Here is a 19,507-nt window from a genome sequence, read left to right on the forward strand (position 1 = left end):
ATCCCTAAAAAGCTGGCTGCACTGCTTTTTGTAAAATGATCTGAGGTCCCTTATTGCCCAACCCGAAACCACTTCAACACACAGAAGGGAATGAATTTGGTGCATTCACAGATTCTGTTGCTCTGTTCACTTTGGGAAGAAAACCATGATATAATAGTTCTCTACTCTATTTTAAGAAACATCCTGTCATCTGACTTTGCTACATACTAACATTGCAATGATCTTGGGATTAACCTATGTAACTATTCTGACCAATTGGAGTCCTAGAGTCATACAGCATAGTAATAGGCCCCTTCAGCCCACCTGGATCATGCCAACGTTTTTGCCCATCTATGCTAATCCCATTTGCCTGCATTAGTACTGCATCCTTCCATGTCTGTCTAAATGCCTCTCAAAAGTAGTAATTGCATCTGATTCCACCACCTCTGGCAGCGCGTTCCAGATATCAGCCACTCCCTGTCCAAAAAAATTTCCTCAGATCCTCTTTGAAACTCTTTCCTCTCACTTTAAATCTCTGCCCTCTTGTTTTTTATAGTCCTACCATGGGAATTAAGTAAGAACACCCAGGGTTAGTAAAACACTAATACTTGTGATGTTGGAACAGATGCTGAGGAATAATCATCAACCTGAAAATGTTAAGTCTGTCTCTCTCTCCAGAGGTGCTACCTGACATGCTGAGTATTCCCTCCGCTATTCTACTTTTCAGATTTCTAGCATCTATATTTTTTTTAGCTTTTCAATTCTGCCTTCTGAGTTCCACCATGCTTTTAGGAAAAAAACTTCTCAGCCCCTTGCAAGCTTGGACCAGGTTGCTAGCCTGCATGGGTCATGTTTCTAATCATCTCACCCAACCTGCGAGTATGTCTCTCTGTACATCAGCATCTTGTTCTGTTGTTTCAGCCTTAAATTTGCCTCCAAGAAGTTTGCAGGAACCCTTATTTAAACAGTAAACCCGAACAAATATTAATTGTTTTCTGCATGACCCAAGCAACACACTCTATTGAATAACTGTTGCTGTACTTTTTTTATACATCTACTTTATATTTATCACAGGTCTATAGAAATAATGAGTCACTGCTGCAGATCTTGCAGATGATGCAAAGCCAGAAAGGAATGGAACTACTCAGGTGAGGGATGATCTGTCCAGAGAGAGTTGGGGTGAAAGACTCTTCATCACAACCACCTTCTTTCTTCTTTCCTGCCCTTTCCTATTGCGCCTCACTTTCCATCCCAACCAACCTGCTCAGCCCCCACCCACTGCCCTCTCGCTACTTGCTTCAAACTGATTCAATTAGCAACATTTTCCAATCCCCAGAGAAATTGACATTCTTGAAAAATCAACTGTTTTTCTCTTTCTACAGGTGCTGCCTGACCTGCTGAGTATTTCGACTTGCTAATTCAGACTTCCACCATCCATAGATTTTGTTTTTGCATCTTAAATTGCACTTGGTAACGTACAAACTGTTTGTTATTTATGTAACAAATATTATACCTGCATTTTTCTTCAATGGGACTCTAAAGTGTTAATATTAATAATATCTTTAATACTACCTTCACAATCCCATCTTATCCAAACAGACATGTGCATTGCAGCAGTGGTCGGATAGAAAACTTATAACTCAATAAGCAGTCTGAATAATGGTACATGTTTAGTGAACTTAAAATGGCATTCTGTGTTTGTTTGATGAAAATAAATTGGCTCAGCTTCACTTTCCTGGTTTGTGGCATCACCTTGTTACTTTGTTGGTTTAAGGTTTGTAATTTGCTGATAGTTGTCCATTATTCTCCATTTAGCTATTTTCTCATCGGCTCCAACAGATTGCTACACACCGACATTGCAATAACCTACTGATTAATCTCTGTAACTATTTTGACCAATTAGTCAAGAACACCCATGAGAAGTAGAACAGTAATAATTTTGTTGAATGGGATTCTTCTGTTGTGCATTGTCCACTCTCCGTAAGCTCTCACTTCATACAATTCACTGCAACTTGTCAACACTAACTTCCTCTCCTCCATCATCCCCAATCTGGGCATGTCCTACAGGCCTGTGTTGAGCATCTTGCCTTGTTCATCCCCAACTTTACTGATGTTTGGTCCCAGTACATTCAACCTCAAATCCTTGGCTTCAATCCTTTATCTCATTCCTGCCCCCTCTGCAATTTTCTTCAGCTTTACAGCCTCTCCCTCCAGCCTTGGTTCTCTGGGAAGGCAGCGCAGCAGGTAATGCTGCTGCCTGAAAACTCCGCTGGTCTGGGTTAGATCTTGATCTCCGATGCTGTGCTGTCTGTGTAGAATTTGCATGTTTTCCCTGTGACTGCATGGGCTCCTCCCACATCGCAAAGATGTGCTGGTTGCTCTGAATTTCCCCTGGTGTAGGCGAGTGGTAGGGGAGTCAGGGTGGAGTTGATGGGTGTATGAGAGAGAGTGGATTACAGGGAAATAGGTGGGGTGGGGGGGGGGGAGAAAGGGAATTGATGCGATTGCTCTGATAGCATAGATTCAATGGGCTGAATGGCCTCCTACAATGTGAAGAAACATTCTTTCTTTTAGCTTCCTCTCTCAAAACCCCTTTGTCCATCTGTCCTCATTTTAATAACTTTATGACCCTTGTCAAAGCCTTTCCTTTTGACACAACCTTCACTCCACCTGACTGTTGCATGGTGTGACACTTGTTCCTTCTGCTAGTTCTCTGTCCAGTATAACAGGAAGTTATTTATATTGAAGATTCCATATGATGCAAGTTGATGGCACAGACAATGTGTGTGGGGAGGTTTTCCAGAGACACTGTAAATATTTAGTGAAAGTACTTAATGTTTTGGAATTATTGATTTTGGATTAATCTAATAATTAGATAACTGCTCAGTATTTGTCCTACCAGTTGTGTAATCCTCATGTTACATCTACTTACGGTTTCAGGGCCAATTGACTTAAGCTACTTTAAAGTGGAATTACTGAGGGTTTAATACAAACTGGATGATCAAAGGAAAATAAGAACAAGGGCAGGCCATTCGGCCCCTCTGGCCTGTTCTGTAAAGCAAATATATCATGTCTGATTTACACCTCTACTCTATTGGTCCACCTTGTTCAATAATTTTTAATAACCTTAGCTTACAAAAAGTTATCAGACTCCATTTTGATCCAAGTACATGTTTGTATGCAAATACATTTTGAAAGGAATTGATTGGTTCGGTAGAAAGCAAGCAAGGGCGTACTTTCAAATACTTAAACACCTCAATTAGATCACCCCTTCTAAATTCAGGGAAATGGAATTCTGAAAGAAAAAAAAATATTATTGTGTGTTGAAATTATTTCTGATAGACGGTGCCAACCAAGTTAAACTGTTTTCTGTGCCAGTATTTCCCACTTTTAATTTAGATTTTAAACATTTCTTATCGTGTCTTTGTTCTGTTTCTACACGTACATGTGTGTACCTAATGCAGTTCTATAGGCATAAAAGAACAATGTTCAGCCCTCATAATATTACTCTCTTATGCTTGGATGTACAATGGAAGTTGTGTTGCACAATGTCACCACAGAGTAACACAACAGCTCCAGTAACTTTATCATCACTGGTGTTTCTGTTATAACAAAAATGTGTAATGTAGGAAACAATATTAAAGTAACCTCTGTCATTTTGCAGAGTTTCCTGATTTCAGCTGGGACAGTAAATGGGCCACTTGCACTGCATCAAAAGTGGGGCGAGAAAAACCATCCACATTTTCCTTTGTTTCTATTGCGTTTCAAAAGTAAGTTATTGCATAACATACTCTAAGGGGTTGTTTAATGTGAAGGATGCCACATAAATGCAGCTTTACTAATCAATGGAGGGCTGCTGGGAACCTCCTGTTTTTGAGAACAGGATTGAACACGTGAAGAGGTTTGATCGTGAGGGTCAGTGGGTGCAGAGGGTCATGGTTATGAATTATAGCACAAACCTACTGAACATTTTAATCATTTGTTTAATGCAGAGATTCTTATTTCCACAGTCCACTGAAAATATGGAAATGCTCTTGATCTGGAGCTGAGCCAAGCGCAGGTTTTGTTAGTGTGCTGTTGTCGACCAGGTTATGTGGAATCATTATCTCTAGTTATAATGTTAGGAAGGTGAACTTATTTGAGGAGATGAAACTTTCGGAATCCACTCATTTGTTATCCATAACTTGGAAAAACAGAAATATCTCCCCACCTCCATAAAACTGTACTCCAAAGCAGGTTGGACCAATGAAAAAGTAGACAATTAACTGAATGAAAGAGAAGAAAGAATAGTTTTCTGAAAATATAACTTGGTGATGAGGAAAAGACCATGTCCAGTAAATACTTTTTCTCTTGCCCAACCTCTGCAATCTTGCAGCTACGGAAACTCCCGAGAAAGGCAAAATGCCAGAAGCATTAAGGCAAATTTCCTCCCTGACCTGATTGAAACCAGTCCGGGTTCTCACATGGATCCGATGTTGCCTGTCATGATCTGGATGTTGTTGGTCAATACCCCAGTCAATACCCCAGTCAAGAACCAGCCCAGCTCCCTGTTGAAGGCGAGTCCAACACGTGGCACACCAACTACATTTCAGAGACTCCACAGCCTGGGAGAAAGAAGAGCAGCCTCCCTTCTGAATAGCCAGCCTATTCTAGCCTTTGAATGGTTTAATATCATCCCCCTCACTTTTTCCAGTCTGTCAAATTGGAGTTACCCATTGATGGAGACACAATGCTGCCCTTTAGTTGTTTAATGAATCTTTATCAAATCACTTCTAAGTCTATGCTGCTCCAGAGTAAATGGCCCTTCAGCCAGTCTGAGTAGAACATAGAACAGTACAGCACACTACAGGCCCTTCAGCCCACAATATTGTGCTGACCTTAAACCTCACCTAAGACTATCTAACCCTTTCCTCCCACATATCCCTCTATTTTAAATCCCTCCATATGCTTATCTACCAATCTCTTGAATTTGACCAATGTACCTGCCTCCACCACCACCCCAGGCAGCTCATTCCATGCCCCAACCACACTGTGGGTAAAAAACCTTCCTCTGATATCTCCCTTGAACTTCCCACCCATTACTTTAAAGCCATGCCCTCTTGTATTGAGCATTGGTGCCCTGGGAAAGAGGCGCTGGCTGTCCACCCTATCTATTCCTCTCAATATTTTGTACACCTCTATCATGTCTCCTCTCATCCTCCTCCTCTCCAAAGAGTAAAGCCCTAGCTCCCTTAGTCTCTCCTCATAATCCATACTCTCTAAACCAGGCAGCATCCTGGTAAATCTCCTCTGCACCCTTTCCAACGCCTCCACATCCTTCCTATAATGAGGCAACCAGTAGAGGTGGTTTTTAAAGTTTACAATCATTCTCGTAGCTCTTCCCTAGATCTTTTGAATTTTTTTCTTCCCCAATCCATCCACCTTCATTATGTGTGACAAATGGAATATGAAACCAACAGTAATTTACTGCTCAATATTCCTGGATAAATGGGCAGCACAGTGGCACAGCAGGTAGTGCTGCTGCCTCACAGTGCCAGAGACCCAGGTTCAATCCTGACCTCGGTCATTGTCTGTGTGAAGTTTGCATGTCCTCCCTGTGACTATGTAGGTTTCCTCCAGATGCTCCAGTTTCCTCCCACATCCCAACGGTATGCTGGTTGGTAGGTTAATTGGCTGCATTAAATTGTCCCCAGTGTGAGGTGAGTGGTAGAATCTGGGGGAAGTGGATTAGAATATGGGGAGAATAAAGAATAGGGTTAATGTCGGATTAGTGTAAGTGGGAGGTTGATGGTTGACAGGGACTCGGTGAGCCAAGGAACCTGTTTCTTTTTTTTTACAAAAGACATGGGTTATAACTGACATGGGCTAAGACCCTTGTGAAGCAATGGGAAATTTTCAAGAGAATACCAACATTTTATACTGTACCCTGTATAATGACTTTCATTTCTATCTACATATCACTGACTGGGCAATACAATTGTTACTCCAGTTAACTCATGGAAATGTGCAATTATGTATAGTTACACAAATCTTGAAAAATTCACTGAATCTTTTTTAAATGCAAAGAATTATGGCACAAAATGCACTAAAGATATGAAAGTCTGGCAGAGAGGGAGCCTGGCCAACCCCATGTTTTGATAATGTGTTGTTTTAGATTGGGTTAAGTGGAATCCAGGGACCAAGGTGACTGGAGACCAGCCTCTGAAGACCAGCCTCTGAATCTGCCTTCCTCTATGTTTCTGAGACCTGCCAATCCATTCCAATCCTTGGATATCAGTTTAAACTATTCCCTAGTCCTTCAGCAGTCGGCATCTCAAAGTACTGGACAGAGATAATCACTGCAAAATCCTCCAAGTTCACTAGAAGGATAAGCAGACCAATAATCTATGCCTCTCCTGAGCCAACATCCCCAGCATTGAGGCCCTAGTTTTGTCAGGCAGGTCAAGTTGCTCGCATGCCCAACATTAGGGATGGTATTGAGAACGGAGTAGAAGCAAGATATTGTTGATTGAACAGGATTGCCTAAGAAGTAGTATGCGTAGTCATCATCTTTAATTATTAAGTTAGACATGGGAACTAATTTGTGGAGGATTAATTTTCTGAATCCTCAAATCCTGCATCCATAACTTGGTGGGGGGGGGGGGGGGGGGGGGAGGTGGTGTGGGGAAGAAAAGATGAGGCTCCCCATCCCTACCCAAAAAATTAACAACACCTGAAAACAATATACAACTAATTAACAGTCCTGATTAAACACCATTGGACAAGGTCAATGGTTCAAAATACTGTCTCTGAATTCTGCTACCATTGTTTTTATGACTTTTATCTCAATTACAGTACTGCAGTCTGCCATTCAGTTCAGTTCTCTGTGAAAGCTGAAAGCAGATCTCTTGCATAAGATCCAGATAGAGCAAAAGTCACAATGGGAATGGAATAGGATACAAACTTGAATAAAACTATGCTTACACTTGACATACTGAATAAAGTCAAACTGAAATGCATTGTGTTTCACTTTTGCATGAACTAGCATTCAATAAAAGCTGAGTTGAGAGCTATGCAACAGAAACAAAATATGCTGGTAAAATAATAGATTGCTAATTGTAATCTTTGACTTGGGAACTATAGAAGTGCAGTAGTACATCACTGGAGGCCTTAGTAAATCAGTTAAATAACAGTCATACAAGCAACTTGTTATACTTAGCAGTGAAAAAAAAAGTTGATTCCATAGTTGCAGATTTTTTTTCATTCCCTCCTTAAGACAATCTCTTGAATATAACACCAATGATGTTCTGCAATTTGTGTCCCTATGTACAGTGAGTGACTTGCAAGTTAATTTGGCTGGTTCACTCTATCTCCTGCAATCTGCTAGGAGCTCTTCAATAGACCACATAGGGCATTTTTCTGTCATGCAAATCACGCTGTGATCTGAAGCCCAGCCAAGAACAAACTGTCCTTACCCTATAGAGTTTCCACAGTACCCAAAACTTGATCCTCATTCTCCTTAGCACCTGTACTACAGCTCTGATCACCTACTTGTAAAGCTTCTTCTCAAACCATTGTTCTGCGTATATTTCTGAAAATGTGCTGCTCTGTGTGTTTGCTGGTTTTAATGTATTTGCTGCACAGTACTGGCCTCTTGGTAAAGAGACAATGGTTCTGCAAGTATAGGAGAGATTGATTAAAATGGAGACTTGCAGGCCAACAACATGCATCAGTAATCTACTGGCATTTTCACAAGATGATGAATGTCTTATAGCTTGTGCAAACTTTGACAGGGATGTTTAAATCATCGCTAAACTCATTAAATAACAGTGAGGTAAGACCCCAAGCAGAGAGTTGGCCAGTGTTGTTACAGGCCCTCACAAGGAAGTGCCTTTCTCAATATTATTTCTAAGCTTGTTGATTACCTTAGTAGAAACCTTTGTGCTTTGCAGCTGTAATTATCAAAAGAATCTTTGATATCGGTTCCGCAATGTGTTGAAAGCGTTACTGAAATGTCGACTGTCCATTTCCCTCCATAGATGCTGCCTGACCTGCTGAGTTCCTCCAGCTCCTTTGTGTATTCCTTTGAATTATTTTCTCATTATTTGAGGAATTGTAACCAAATGTACAAATTTCTGAAAAGTCATTTTCCCCCTCCATCCAATTACAATAACGATTTTATTGATACAAGACTTTTCATGTAGCAAATATCCCAAAGGCCTTCTGACAAGTGTTATCAGCCAGAATTTGACATAAGGCGACACAAGAGCAGGAGACCAGAGGTCATATGTTTTACTCTTAAGGGTGGAAAGAAACGGAGTTTCCTGGCAGGGAATTCCTGAGCTTCCAGAACAGACAGCTGCCAATGGGAGGTGCAAGACACGAGGGTTTCCAGATCACAGATAGTGGAGGGTTTAGCATTGTTGGAGTTTAAACAGAGTAGAACCATGGAAATTTTTAAAAAACATGGTTGATCATTTTAAAATGAAGGTGTTGCCTTTGGGGATTACTTGGAAAACAATATAATGTTCTTGTCACCAATGCCCAAGTTGGAAAATTCCAATGATGTTTGTTTGAGACGGTCACCTTAGCATTGAGGGTAACAGGAAAGCCTCAATTCAGCAGTTGAAGGTGCCTTTAGGGTCTCAACAAACTGAAGGGCATAAAATAATGAGTAGGGACTGGGTGTGAAGGAAGAGAAAGTTGCTGAAGGGTCCTGCTGCTCCAGGGCATCTCCACTGCATGCAGCTGGATTAAAAAGGTTTGCTTGACTTTATTGTGAAGAGTAACTGCAGAGTTCTCCCCAGGGACCTGACCAATATTTATTCATCAACCAACATTGTTAAAACAGATTATCTGGGCATATATTTTATTTCAATCGTAAGCAAATCAATGCCTCATTTTATAAAATAGAGACTACATGTTAAATGTACTTTGATTGCGAGGAAGCTGGTATGTCCAAAGTTTGTGGTAGGTATATTTTACTAAATGCTAGGTCATTAGAAGTATTTAAGGTGGAGGTAGATAAGTTTTTGAAAGCGGAAAGTTGAGGCTATGGATTTCTGACACAGATGAGGAGTTGAGGCCAGTGTAGATTTGCTATGATCATATTGAATGGTGGGACAGGCTTGAGGGGCCAGATGAACTATTCCTCCTTCTATTTTCTTATGTTCTTGTGCTTGTTCTATTCCATGGCAGCTCTGAGAAGGATGGAAGATTGGGACGCTACCTGGAAAACCTGGAAGGGAGCTGGACCTTGTCTTTCCAATGCCATTGGCTGATGATGGGTGGGAAAATCCTGGACAAGATTACAGGGAACGCAGGGCTTTCTATTGATCCTTCCTGAAGAGCACTATCAAAGCAACGTTAGCTGATTATTCCCATACCTGACTAAAAGTCAATCTCTTGTGCAGCAGGAGTGGAAAGTCACTGTTCGACAAGACAGATTGTTTGAGCTCTTTTGCTTGCTCTTGATGAAAGTTAAGTTATGATATGGAAACATGACCTCAGGACATCTCTTTTGAAGTGAAATCACAACTGTAATACAGGACATGTGGCAGCCAATTTGTGCACAGCACATGACCAAATACAAGTAAAGATACACGAATGCTGGAAATCTCTGGTTGTTTCATGCAGAGATTTTTTTTATTTATCAGAAGTCATGGACCTGAAAGGTATACTGTGCTATTTTTGTCCTCTCAAATTATGTTTGACCAAGTATTTGTAGCACTTTCTGCTTGTATTTAAGTAACCAAACTATCTGTTTTGGTTATGTTGGCTTTGACACCAGAGTCAACTCTACAGTAGCTGCATGTGGTTTTGCAATTGGAACTTTGAGAAGATGGACCCTTGATTAAATGACCCATCTAAGAGATGGCAACTCCAACCATGACATCCTCCTCCTGTGCTGTACTGATTTGCTGCTCCAGTCTTTGGATTAGAACTTGAACCCGCAACCTTCTGACTCGGAGACAGAAGTTATATTTTTAGTTTGTTTTTTTGGAAGTGATGTCACTGTCAAGGCCAGCTTTTGTTGCCATCTCTAATTGTCCTTGAGTAATGGTGAGCCATCTTCTGGTGAGGTGCTCCCACAGTGCGGTTGGGCGGGGACTTCTAGGATTTTAAGGTGGGGATGATGAGAGAAAAACAATGTATTTATAAATCAAAGCTCTTGGGCCAAATAGCACTGTCTCTGGCTCATGACTCGCGTTTGCCTTTTGCTAAATGCTCACATATACATTTGTGTGCCAGTGTGGCTCTGTGAGGGGAAACATTGGGCAAGCAGTGATTAGGCCACAGGCGATGGAACAAATGCCCCCACCACAGAACACCCAGCTTGTGCTGTTAGAGGTCCTTCCACTATTTCAGCTCATTGGAAACATTGAGCAATAGTTTGAAAAAACATTTAAATCATTAAAACTTTAAAATATTAATAACAAGTAAAATTGATAAAACTGCATAGAACACACTAAACTTAATTAAAGTAAAGCATTTTAAGAAAAGGACTCTTGCCTTTTTAGTGAAGGTTGGCAGTTCCATTGGAAAGATTGGCACTGTGGTAGCTGCAGCAGCTGTATCTGGTATAAAGCTAGGGGGAGGGGGGCAGATGCAAAGTGTATACAGCCCCTCAGCTGTGTGTGTTATGGAGAGCTGATGGTAAGTCTAGGGGTGTAGCAGGAGATTAGATGTGACTGTGCCTGATCTCCAGCATGTTGCACTCTGCCACAGTATAGTGCAGGCTTAGGAGTCTGCAACGGGCTGTCATACGCTCTTCGCAGTGGCGATTCTCAAATGGCATTCCCAAGTGCCTTCCCCAGTGGTAGAGGTCACTGGTTTTATTTCAGCTGTCAAGGAAGCCTTGGTGAGTAGTTTCATTGCATCTTGTAGATGGAACATACCACAGCTACTTTCCACTGGTGATGGGCCATTACCCACTTAACTACTTATGTGCTTTGGTTAAAAAAAAAATCCTTTTTTTAAAAAAATACATAACTTTTAGTTGACACCTCTCACCCCTTATAGCTTTTTCATCTTCTGATGAATGTTGATCTGAAGTGTAACTTTGCTTCTCTCTCCGTAGATGTTGCCTAACAGTTGAGCATTTCCATCATTTTCTCTTTCAGTTTTGTTTTGATTTAGAATTTAGTAGTTTCCCACTTTCCCCATCTATACCTGATTGTTTCATTTGGGAATGAATGTATAGATACCACTTGTAGTTGAGGGTTCTGTAGCATGAAAACTTTTTGGTTCTTAATTTTGCAAGGGATTTGAAACAAAAAGTCTGTGCTTTTTTAAGCAAAGTAAAAATTTGTTCTGCCCAGCTTCCTGCAGATATTGCTACTGCGCACACTCTGCTCAGTTAACAAGTTTGTGATTAGGGAAAGGATATCAAAGACTGTGGTACAATTTGAAAATGTTTCTCCCCTTTTGTTCCAAAAGAAATGGTTCAGGATAGTATCAAATTCTGCATTCTGTTGGAACCTCATCCAAACAACTGTTCTTTCTGTGTGACACACTTGACAGATTAGTTCACCTTTGAGTGCATCAGTGTTGATCCTGACCTGTATTTGTCTCGATGACAAGATTTTCTAGCGCAGTTACCGGATAGCAATCAGGAACAGGATTAGTGACCTATCCTCTTCCCCCTAAAGAAGCACCTTCATCTGAGATGGTTCAAAGTTTAAGCATTTGAGTTGGCATTTGAATGTTCACTAGCTCGGTACTAAATAGTGTAGTAGTACATTGATGACTCTTGGAAATAAACATTTTAGGTTAAAATTATAGCCACTCATACTGACCAATTACATTCACTCAGTTTTTTTACCACCTCAGTTTTGTATGCATTGCTATGGGCCCAGCTTGATGTGAATCAGATATCAGATACAGTTAGTGTTTTAAGATTTGATAATTCTAATTTGAGATTGACATTGTTGATCTGCCATGAACTTAAATTTAATGAGTCACTGATTTTAAGTTGATCAAACTGAAAACCGGAATCTTAATTCAATTCCATTTTTAATTCCTATCAAAAACTCCTATGGATGTTGGAAATTGTTGTTAAATTGATCTTTAAACTACATGCTTTGGCATTCCAATTTTTGAAGTGACAAAAGGGTTGCGATCTAACATATTCAAGTTGAACCATCCAATCATATATTATGTTCCCTGATGATACCAGGCTAAATTATAAAGACTTGGTTTCCAAGTAATGTCTGATGAAACTCACTAAAACACTTCTATTCAAATTGAGACCAATGGTGTTGGAAGGATAATAATGATAGCCCGGTTGAACTTGGGGTATCTGTTGTGCATCACTGTCTTATAGTGAGGACAAGGTGGAGGTGATGGGGTGTGCTAATGTCCCCCAAATGGAATCTATTTTCATTTTCTGCTGTTCTTGTCAATAGTTTGTTTTAAACTATACTATTTCCTTCCTGGAAACGGTCACGCTAGGGCATGGCTGTGGATTTACTGTTACATTTGGGCCTGTGCTGCTAATTATGACACTAATTGTTTATACAAATAGATGTAATTATAGTCACACTTCTATTTATTGTTACCCTCACAATCCTCACTTCTATTAATATCTTTCTATTATTGTAATATTGTTGTCCAAGGTGAGTACTTCAGATTAATGATCTGTTTTTTAAATCCTTTCCTCACCAGATCCTGACACGCTCCTAAAGGTATGGTTTCCTAGCTGACAGATCATTCCACCTATGCCGTGGCCATTGCTCACCTGCGAGCTTTATATCAGCAGGCTTGTCAAGCACACAGCATCTCAGCGGAACCTGCAGCTGATGTCCACACGAAAAGCACATTTCCAGCAGAGTTTGTTGGTCAACAATTAGGATTGGAAACTAAGATGCTGTTTTTGGCCATCTTTTTCCAAACAAAGGCTAATTTATCTTTGATTCTCCTAACTGAGATCAGCAAAACAAGAGCTATCTCTGACTGCGTCTATTCGCTGGGTAAACTTGGCTCACCTTTGTTGTGATGTTTTCAAGTAGATTCCTCCAAACATGTAATCCACGATCAATGTAAAAATGCCTATGACAGGGTCATTTTAGTTCTGTTTCCATTGCTTTGTGTAATGAAAATGAAATAAAAGTATACTTGAAACATAATATTGTAATAGTTTTATTTGCTCTGCTATAAATTGAGATACAGTATGCACAATTCCTATTCAGAGGATTATATGCTCCTATCAAAAAAGGTCCTCTATCCAGCTTTTTATTGGAAAAAAAGCACAATCATAGCCCAATAAATTTATTTTAGAGATGTAATGCAATTGGGTGTATTATACAGATAAAAATATAGACAAGAAGTGCATTGCTATGTGGGGAGAAAAAATGTAGTTCCCTTAGAGAAAATATTCACAGTGCAAATCCATTAAACAGATGAAAACAACACGCAAATAGTATTTTCGAACCGAATATTATACGTCCTTTAATACAAACTGGATTTTATTATTTTGCAAAAGCTCTGCGCACCCATTTAATCAAAATCACTCCTCCCCCCCCCCCCTTCTCCTGTTGCGGGATGGCTCTAGCCTGGGGACTGAGGAGTTAAATGACGTAATCCAGCGCCCGCCGGCGAATGGGAGGCAGCCACGCGGGTCACGTGAGGCGGCGGCTTCGGCCGTTTCCGCCAGCCGCCGCCGACTTGGGCCGAGCGGCGGTCCTCTTTTTTTACGTCGCTGCGCTGCGCTCGCCGAGAGAACAACAAGCCGCCATTTTGTTTGGAGGAGAGGAGACGGAGACAGAGAGAAGCGAGCGATAGAGGGAGAGGAGAAATCCTTCGCTCGGCTTGTGTGGATTGAGGGCAGGGGGAAAAAAAGGACGAGGAAGAAAAGGAAAAAGGCGGGGAGGGGGGGGGGGAAAACAAAAGAAAACTAACAAATATATAATCAGCAATACGAATTCAACAGCAGGGAGGAAAAAAGTAGTACTGTGTAAAAAAAAAGAAGCTTCATCTTTTTGCCGACTCCACCGTCCGTTATTTAAAAAAAATTTAAATGTTAGGGAAAGAAAAAAATGCCGAAACATTTCGTGTGATTTAACAACGGTTCCTGGGGTTTTTTTTTCCCCCGTGAAGAGCGGAGGCTTTCTCTTGAGAGACGGTGGATGAATCGTTCTCTCTTTATTGGATCGAGAGGGGGGAATTTTTTTAAAGGTTTTTTTTCCTGACAGGGTTTTCTTTTACGGGTGTCGGGAATGTGGAAGGAAAGACGGTTGTGAGGTGATTTAGGATGTGGTTTACGCCGGAGACGCCGTTGTACTTGATCTTTCATTTTCTTTAATTATTTTCACCCCCCTTTCCGTCCTTATTTTTTTCTCTGCTGGCTCTTGGTGCCCATGGACGATCGACCTAGAAAGCCTGGGCCTGGCCGTAGGCCTTAGGCTCTCTCTCTCCCTCTCTCTCTCTCTCAGACTTAAGCGATAAGAAATAGAAATTGTTTGAGCAAAGAAAAGCTGAGCGAGAGGCTAAGTCAACCGATCAGTTCGCGAGGGTTTGTTTCTTTTTTTTCTCCCTCTACGTTTGGGGAGGGGAAAAAAGTTGAAACGTGTAATTTTTAAATTGGGGAAGAAATGGCAGAGAATCTCCTGGACGGACCGCCTTCAGCCAAGCGGCCTAAAATCTCCTCCCCAGCTCCCCCAGCCAGCGATGGCACAGGTACTGTGTAAACCCTTCTTCTATTTCGCCGAATAGTTTGTCAGTTTGTATTTGTGCGCGTTAGAAAATATATTTGTTTTTTTCCCCCTACGGCTGTAGTTCTGATACAGTTTTTATTTAAACATTTGTTAAAATTGGTGTATCTTCTTATTGCACATTTTGGAGGGGGGAAGAGTTAATTTATAAAAAATACTCTGGTAATTCTCTTGGGCTATGGTTTCCCTCTGGCTGGAAAGGATCTCTGCTTGTCCGGGGTATTGTTATGGAGGATGGAGAAGTCTCATTTTCCCTTCATAGGTTGCAGTTTTATCAGTTGTTTTCTCTTCCTTTTCTATTAAAGGACTTCAGATGCATTTATTCATTTCTTGAATAAATTAATATGGTATTCTAAGATTTTTAGCTATTAATGGAAGATGATGATTTGGACATATTAAAGCCTTTCGTTTTTGACTTGGTTGACTAGGTGTGTATGTTTGTATGTGTATTTTTAATGGATCATGTATGTGGTTTGTTTGCTAGGTATGTCTTAACAGTTTCATCTCTTTCAAATGTGCTGTTTATAACTTTGATCTGAGTAATGTGTAGATAAAAGGAATTACACCATGGTTGACGCAGTGTAGTAGTGTGCTTCTTGGTGTTCAGTGAGTATCTTTAATTTTTAAGTGGCAAGATTTGTCTGGTAACGCAAAAGAATTTATGTGATATCGTTTAAAAGTTTCTTCAAGTGATAATTAAATACCATTGGTCAGAGGGTATGGTGTTCAGTATATAAGGCAGTTTTTATTTGAATTTGCATTTGTGTTGTAGAAGGAATGTTTTGATTTTGGGGAAACATGCAATAAACATTACTTAATTTCTTGTGTTCCAACAAGGATAGAAACAAAAAATTAATTTGGAGGAACTAACTTGATTATAATGTAGAAGAATTTTTTTCCTGTATTGATGATACAAAACTTTTGCTCTGACGTAAAATGGTTCTATTTCATGCGAATAAAGTTTTGACTAACAAGTTATAGTCTTCATACTTTAATCACAAGATAATTCCACACATATTTGCATTATTCCTTTTAGTTGGAAATAATTCTAATAGTCATGAATGCTTCTACTTGTTGTATCTTGCATTATTTTAAATATAGCTATTAAACTTGAACTTAAAGCCAGCAAAATAAGCTAGAGGTGCACATAAAGGTCAAATTTGGCAAAGTCCAGGTCAGGTTTTGGTCCTGAGTATGTAGTTCCTGTGATCACATAAGTGCATGCTTATGTTGATTTATTTTCTTTTGAATTTTTCATTTGTATGAATGTGATAATTTGGATTCCATCTTTTATGTAGTTATATTTTTGATCATTCGCTTTGCAGCAGTGGCGCTGGTGCTGTGAGGTGAATGAAATTGCACTTCATTTTACTGTGATCCTCAGCCAATCGGAATGCTACTTTAAGCTAAAATCCAAATAGAGGACACTTCATAAGTGAGAGATTTTCTCTAGTGATTTGATACTAACTCCACTATCAGTTTTAGATGAGGTATTGTCAGCCTGGTGTAGTAAAATGGAACTTGCATTCCATAGTTTTATTCAAACTGCAGTTTATTGGCAAATTGAATAAAAAATATATATGTAGTAGTCTGAGCCTCATTGCAGTACAAAATAATTTCATTTAAATGGTCAGATCACTTGTGGAGTTTCTTGGTAACTGTTTCTAAATCAGCTTCATAATACGTGGTCAGCAGTGGTTGCCGTATTAATTTTCTTTTCCACTGACAAAAATTGGTCCACCTCCCACTTAGGATTCCCTTTAAATCTTTATGGTGTTTGTTAAGCTTGATATCACTCAGACGTTACATAGCTTATTCTGTATTTCTTCAGCTTCTGTAATGTTCATAAACATAAGCATGTCACCTAATTTTCTCTTGGCAAAATGCATTCACTGCACGTACACTTATAAGTACTTAGTCCAATCTTAGAGAATGATCTAAAAAATAATAAATTGGAATTTCTGTTGGATTTTTAATTTAAATACTTTAGCTATCAGATATCTAAAATTTTGTTTAAACTAGTTTTCGTGCTTTTTAATTATGTACTTTAAATCAATGTGTTATTTGGAGTGGAGTTTTTCTCTAAAATGGCAGTTGTGGGACGTAAGATAACTGTACTTTGGCCATGTTCTTTTCATAAGTTTATTCTTCAGAATTCCTGTAATAGCCTTTAATCCAGGCAACAATAGATTTCTGAAAAAAACAAGTATTTTGGAAATTAAGTATAATCTGAGCTGCTTATTTCACTGTACTATACTATACAGATTTCTTTTACTCAACTCTTCTATTACATGAATAAGATCAAATATTTAAAATGACATCTAGAGGTGTATCTGATACCTGTTGGATCAAAAATAGTAGTATGACGTGTTTCAAGTACCCACTGGTTAAGGATTATTGGAATAGTTAAAATATTCTGTTTGTTGGATTTGCACTTTTCCCCTGAATTCCTTTCTGATCTGTGTGATTGCCATGTTGCGTTGTAGGCTATATGCGATGAAAGAATTGGTATAATAATTTGGTCTCGTGGTTAATATTCTGACTTTCAACAACACTGGTAAAAGCAGATGACTTGATTGCTATTACATTGATGTTTGTTGGAGCTTGTCGTATAGTGATTGGCTTCCATAGTTCCTACCTTATAACAGTGACTGCACTTCAAAATTACTTTATTGGCTCTGTTTCGGGATGCTTTGCAGTCATGAAGGGTCCTACATATAATGGTTTTCTTTCTAATAGCTATTTCCTTTTACACTTTTTTACACTTCTGTTGGTTCTCTGCCAGGTGCAATTTCCCATTCAAGAGTGTAAGCTCTTAAACCAGTTGCTATTTCACCTTCCCTTTAGTTTTATCATTTTGTCTTGATTGATGAGAGGTATGAGATTGGATATTTCTTTCCTCCAGTACTTCTCTAAATGTGTCTACTTGGTTGATGTTATTTCAAAAAACTGGAGACATTGAAAGTATGGTGTTAAATGTCTTCTGCTTTCTCACCATTCGTCCAACAGAAGCCCTAATTTTAAAAAAAACCTTTTCCTTGCCTTTTAAAGAACAGTTAAAGCTTTCAAGAGATTACCAATATGTGAATTTAGAGTAAGGGGAAAAAAAAACCTAATGGGACATGTATTCTTTCATAATTCTTTGTAGCAAACATGAGTGAGCCAGCAACTTTGTTACACAGTTTAGGGCTAGGTAAGACTATTTTTGATAGTGTTTAATTAAGTGGTTCTTAAATTTGCTGAATAAATGGCCATCATAAACCACTTGTTTTAAACCCCAGTAATTTTGTTGTCAGTGGTAATTATTTAAATGAGTTCACTGTTACTTGATGACTTTTTGTAAGTTTCAGAAAGTTAACAAGCTTTTGTTTGTCAGATACTTAAAATTTACAGTGAAACATTGAACTTGCATGAATTTGGAAAATAATCTGTTAAATACCTGTGTTCTTTATACTGAACTTCAAAGAGATATGATTATTAGATCTTGAACTTGAACATTGACAGTGGCTCTGCAACTCTTTCTGAAACTTTTGGTGAGATTGTGGAGAAAAGATAGTGGAAAGTGCAGTCGTTCATTATGGACTGAAGTTTGCCTACACCTTACCTCTCATCAGTCATATCTCAGTTATTTCTGTTTGGCATCAACCACCACTTTCCCCTCTCTCGCCCTATCAGCCATCACTACTGGCAATTACTTTGTCCACTTCGGTTCCATTGAAAACTGATTTCTTGGTTGTAATGGTCACTTCATTTGTGCATAACTAACCAATCTTATTAATGAAAGATAGGATTAATGCATTGTTCTTCTTTCTTTCTTTCCGATATTCTTGTTCTCTGGTTAGCAAAAATTTTTAAAGATGCCCTATCAGTAGGTAAACTACCACAATCTTTCTATGAAGCAACTATATCTTTAATTCTTAAAAAGGATGAAGATTTCACTGATTGTGTATCTTATAGACCTATTTCTTTATTAAATGTAGATTCAAAAATATTTCCCAAAATATTGGCCTTTAGATTGGAAAAGGTTCTTCCACAAATTATCTCTGAAGACCAGACAGGATTTATTCAGAATTGTTATTTACATTTTAATATTAGGAGATTAATGAATATTATATATACCCCTTCATCCCAAATTCCAGAATGTGTTGTCTCACTAGATGCCGAAAAGGCGTTTGACAGTCGAATGGGAATATCTATTCATTACACTTCAAAAATTTAATTTTAGCCCCAAATTTCTATCTGCGATTAAAATGATTTACTATACACCTATGGCTTCAATTCTTACTAATAATCAAAGATCTCCTTTGTTTAGGCTTTTTCGAGGTATTAGACATGGTTGCCCTTCTCAGCCCTTTATTATTTGATATTGCTTTGGAACCCTTGGCTATTGCACTCTGGGATTCTTCAAATATATGTGACGTTACTCGCGGACAGAAGATTCATAAGATATCTCTTTATGCAGATGACCTGTTACTTTATATTTCTAATCTGGAGGAATCTATCCCCGCAGTACTATCACTACTAGATTAGTTTAGTGTTTTTTCTGGCTATAGATTAAATCTTAATAAGAGCGAACTTTTTCATTAAATATGCAAACCCCAATTTACAGGCAATTACCTTTTAGATTGGTAACTGACTATTTTATGTATTTAGGTGTTAAAATTACCAAGAAACATAAGGACTTATTTAAAGCTAATCTATTGTCTTTAATTGACCATGTTAAATAATTATTTACTAAATGGTCCCCACTGTCTTTATCATTGGTAGGCCGAATTAATGCAGTTAAGATGAATATTTTACCAAAATTTTTATATTTATTTCAAGCGATTCCAACTTTC

The 19,507-nt window shown here is 39.0% G+C and overlaps 1 protein-coding gene and 1 long non-coding RNA gene across 2 annotated transcripts in view; both read left to right on the forward strand.

The window, feature by feature from the left end:
• The window catches only part of LOC127585567 (uncharacterized), a 33,455-nt gene extending 20,559 nt beyond the window's left edge, over nt 1–12,896 (forward strand). The window contains exons 2-6 of the long non-coding RNA XR_007958525.1: nt 1,054–1,127; nt 1,362–1,449; nt 3,644–3,749; nt 9,157–9,632; nt 12,625–12,896. This is a non-coding gene — a long non-coding RNA (uncharacterized LOC127585567). The remainder of the gene's footprint in view (nt 1–1,053; nt 1,128–1,361; nt 1,450–3,643; nt 3,750–9,156; nt 9,633–12,624) is intronic.
• A 929-nt stretch (nt 12,897–13,825) lies between these two features.
• LOC127585473 (histone acetyltransferase p300-like) overlaps nt 13,826–19,507 on the forward strand; it is a 102,947-nt gene continuing 97,265 nt past the window's right edge. Inside the window, 1 exon segment of the mRNA XM_052042948.1 lies at nt 13,826–14,634. Within this exon segment, the coding sequence (XP_051898908.1) occupies nt 14,550–14,634 (85 nt within the window). The 5' untranslated portion in view covers nt 13,826–14,549.

This window comes from Pristis pectinata, chromosome 33, assembly GCF_009764475.1.
Source record: "Pristis pectinata isolate sPriPec2 chromosome 33, sPriPec2.1.pri, whole genome shotgun sequence".
NCBI classification, from domain to species: domain Eukaryota; kingdom Metazoa; phylum Chordata; class Chondrichthyes; order Rhinopristiformes; family Pristidae; genus Pristis; species Pristis pectinata.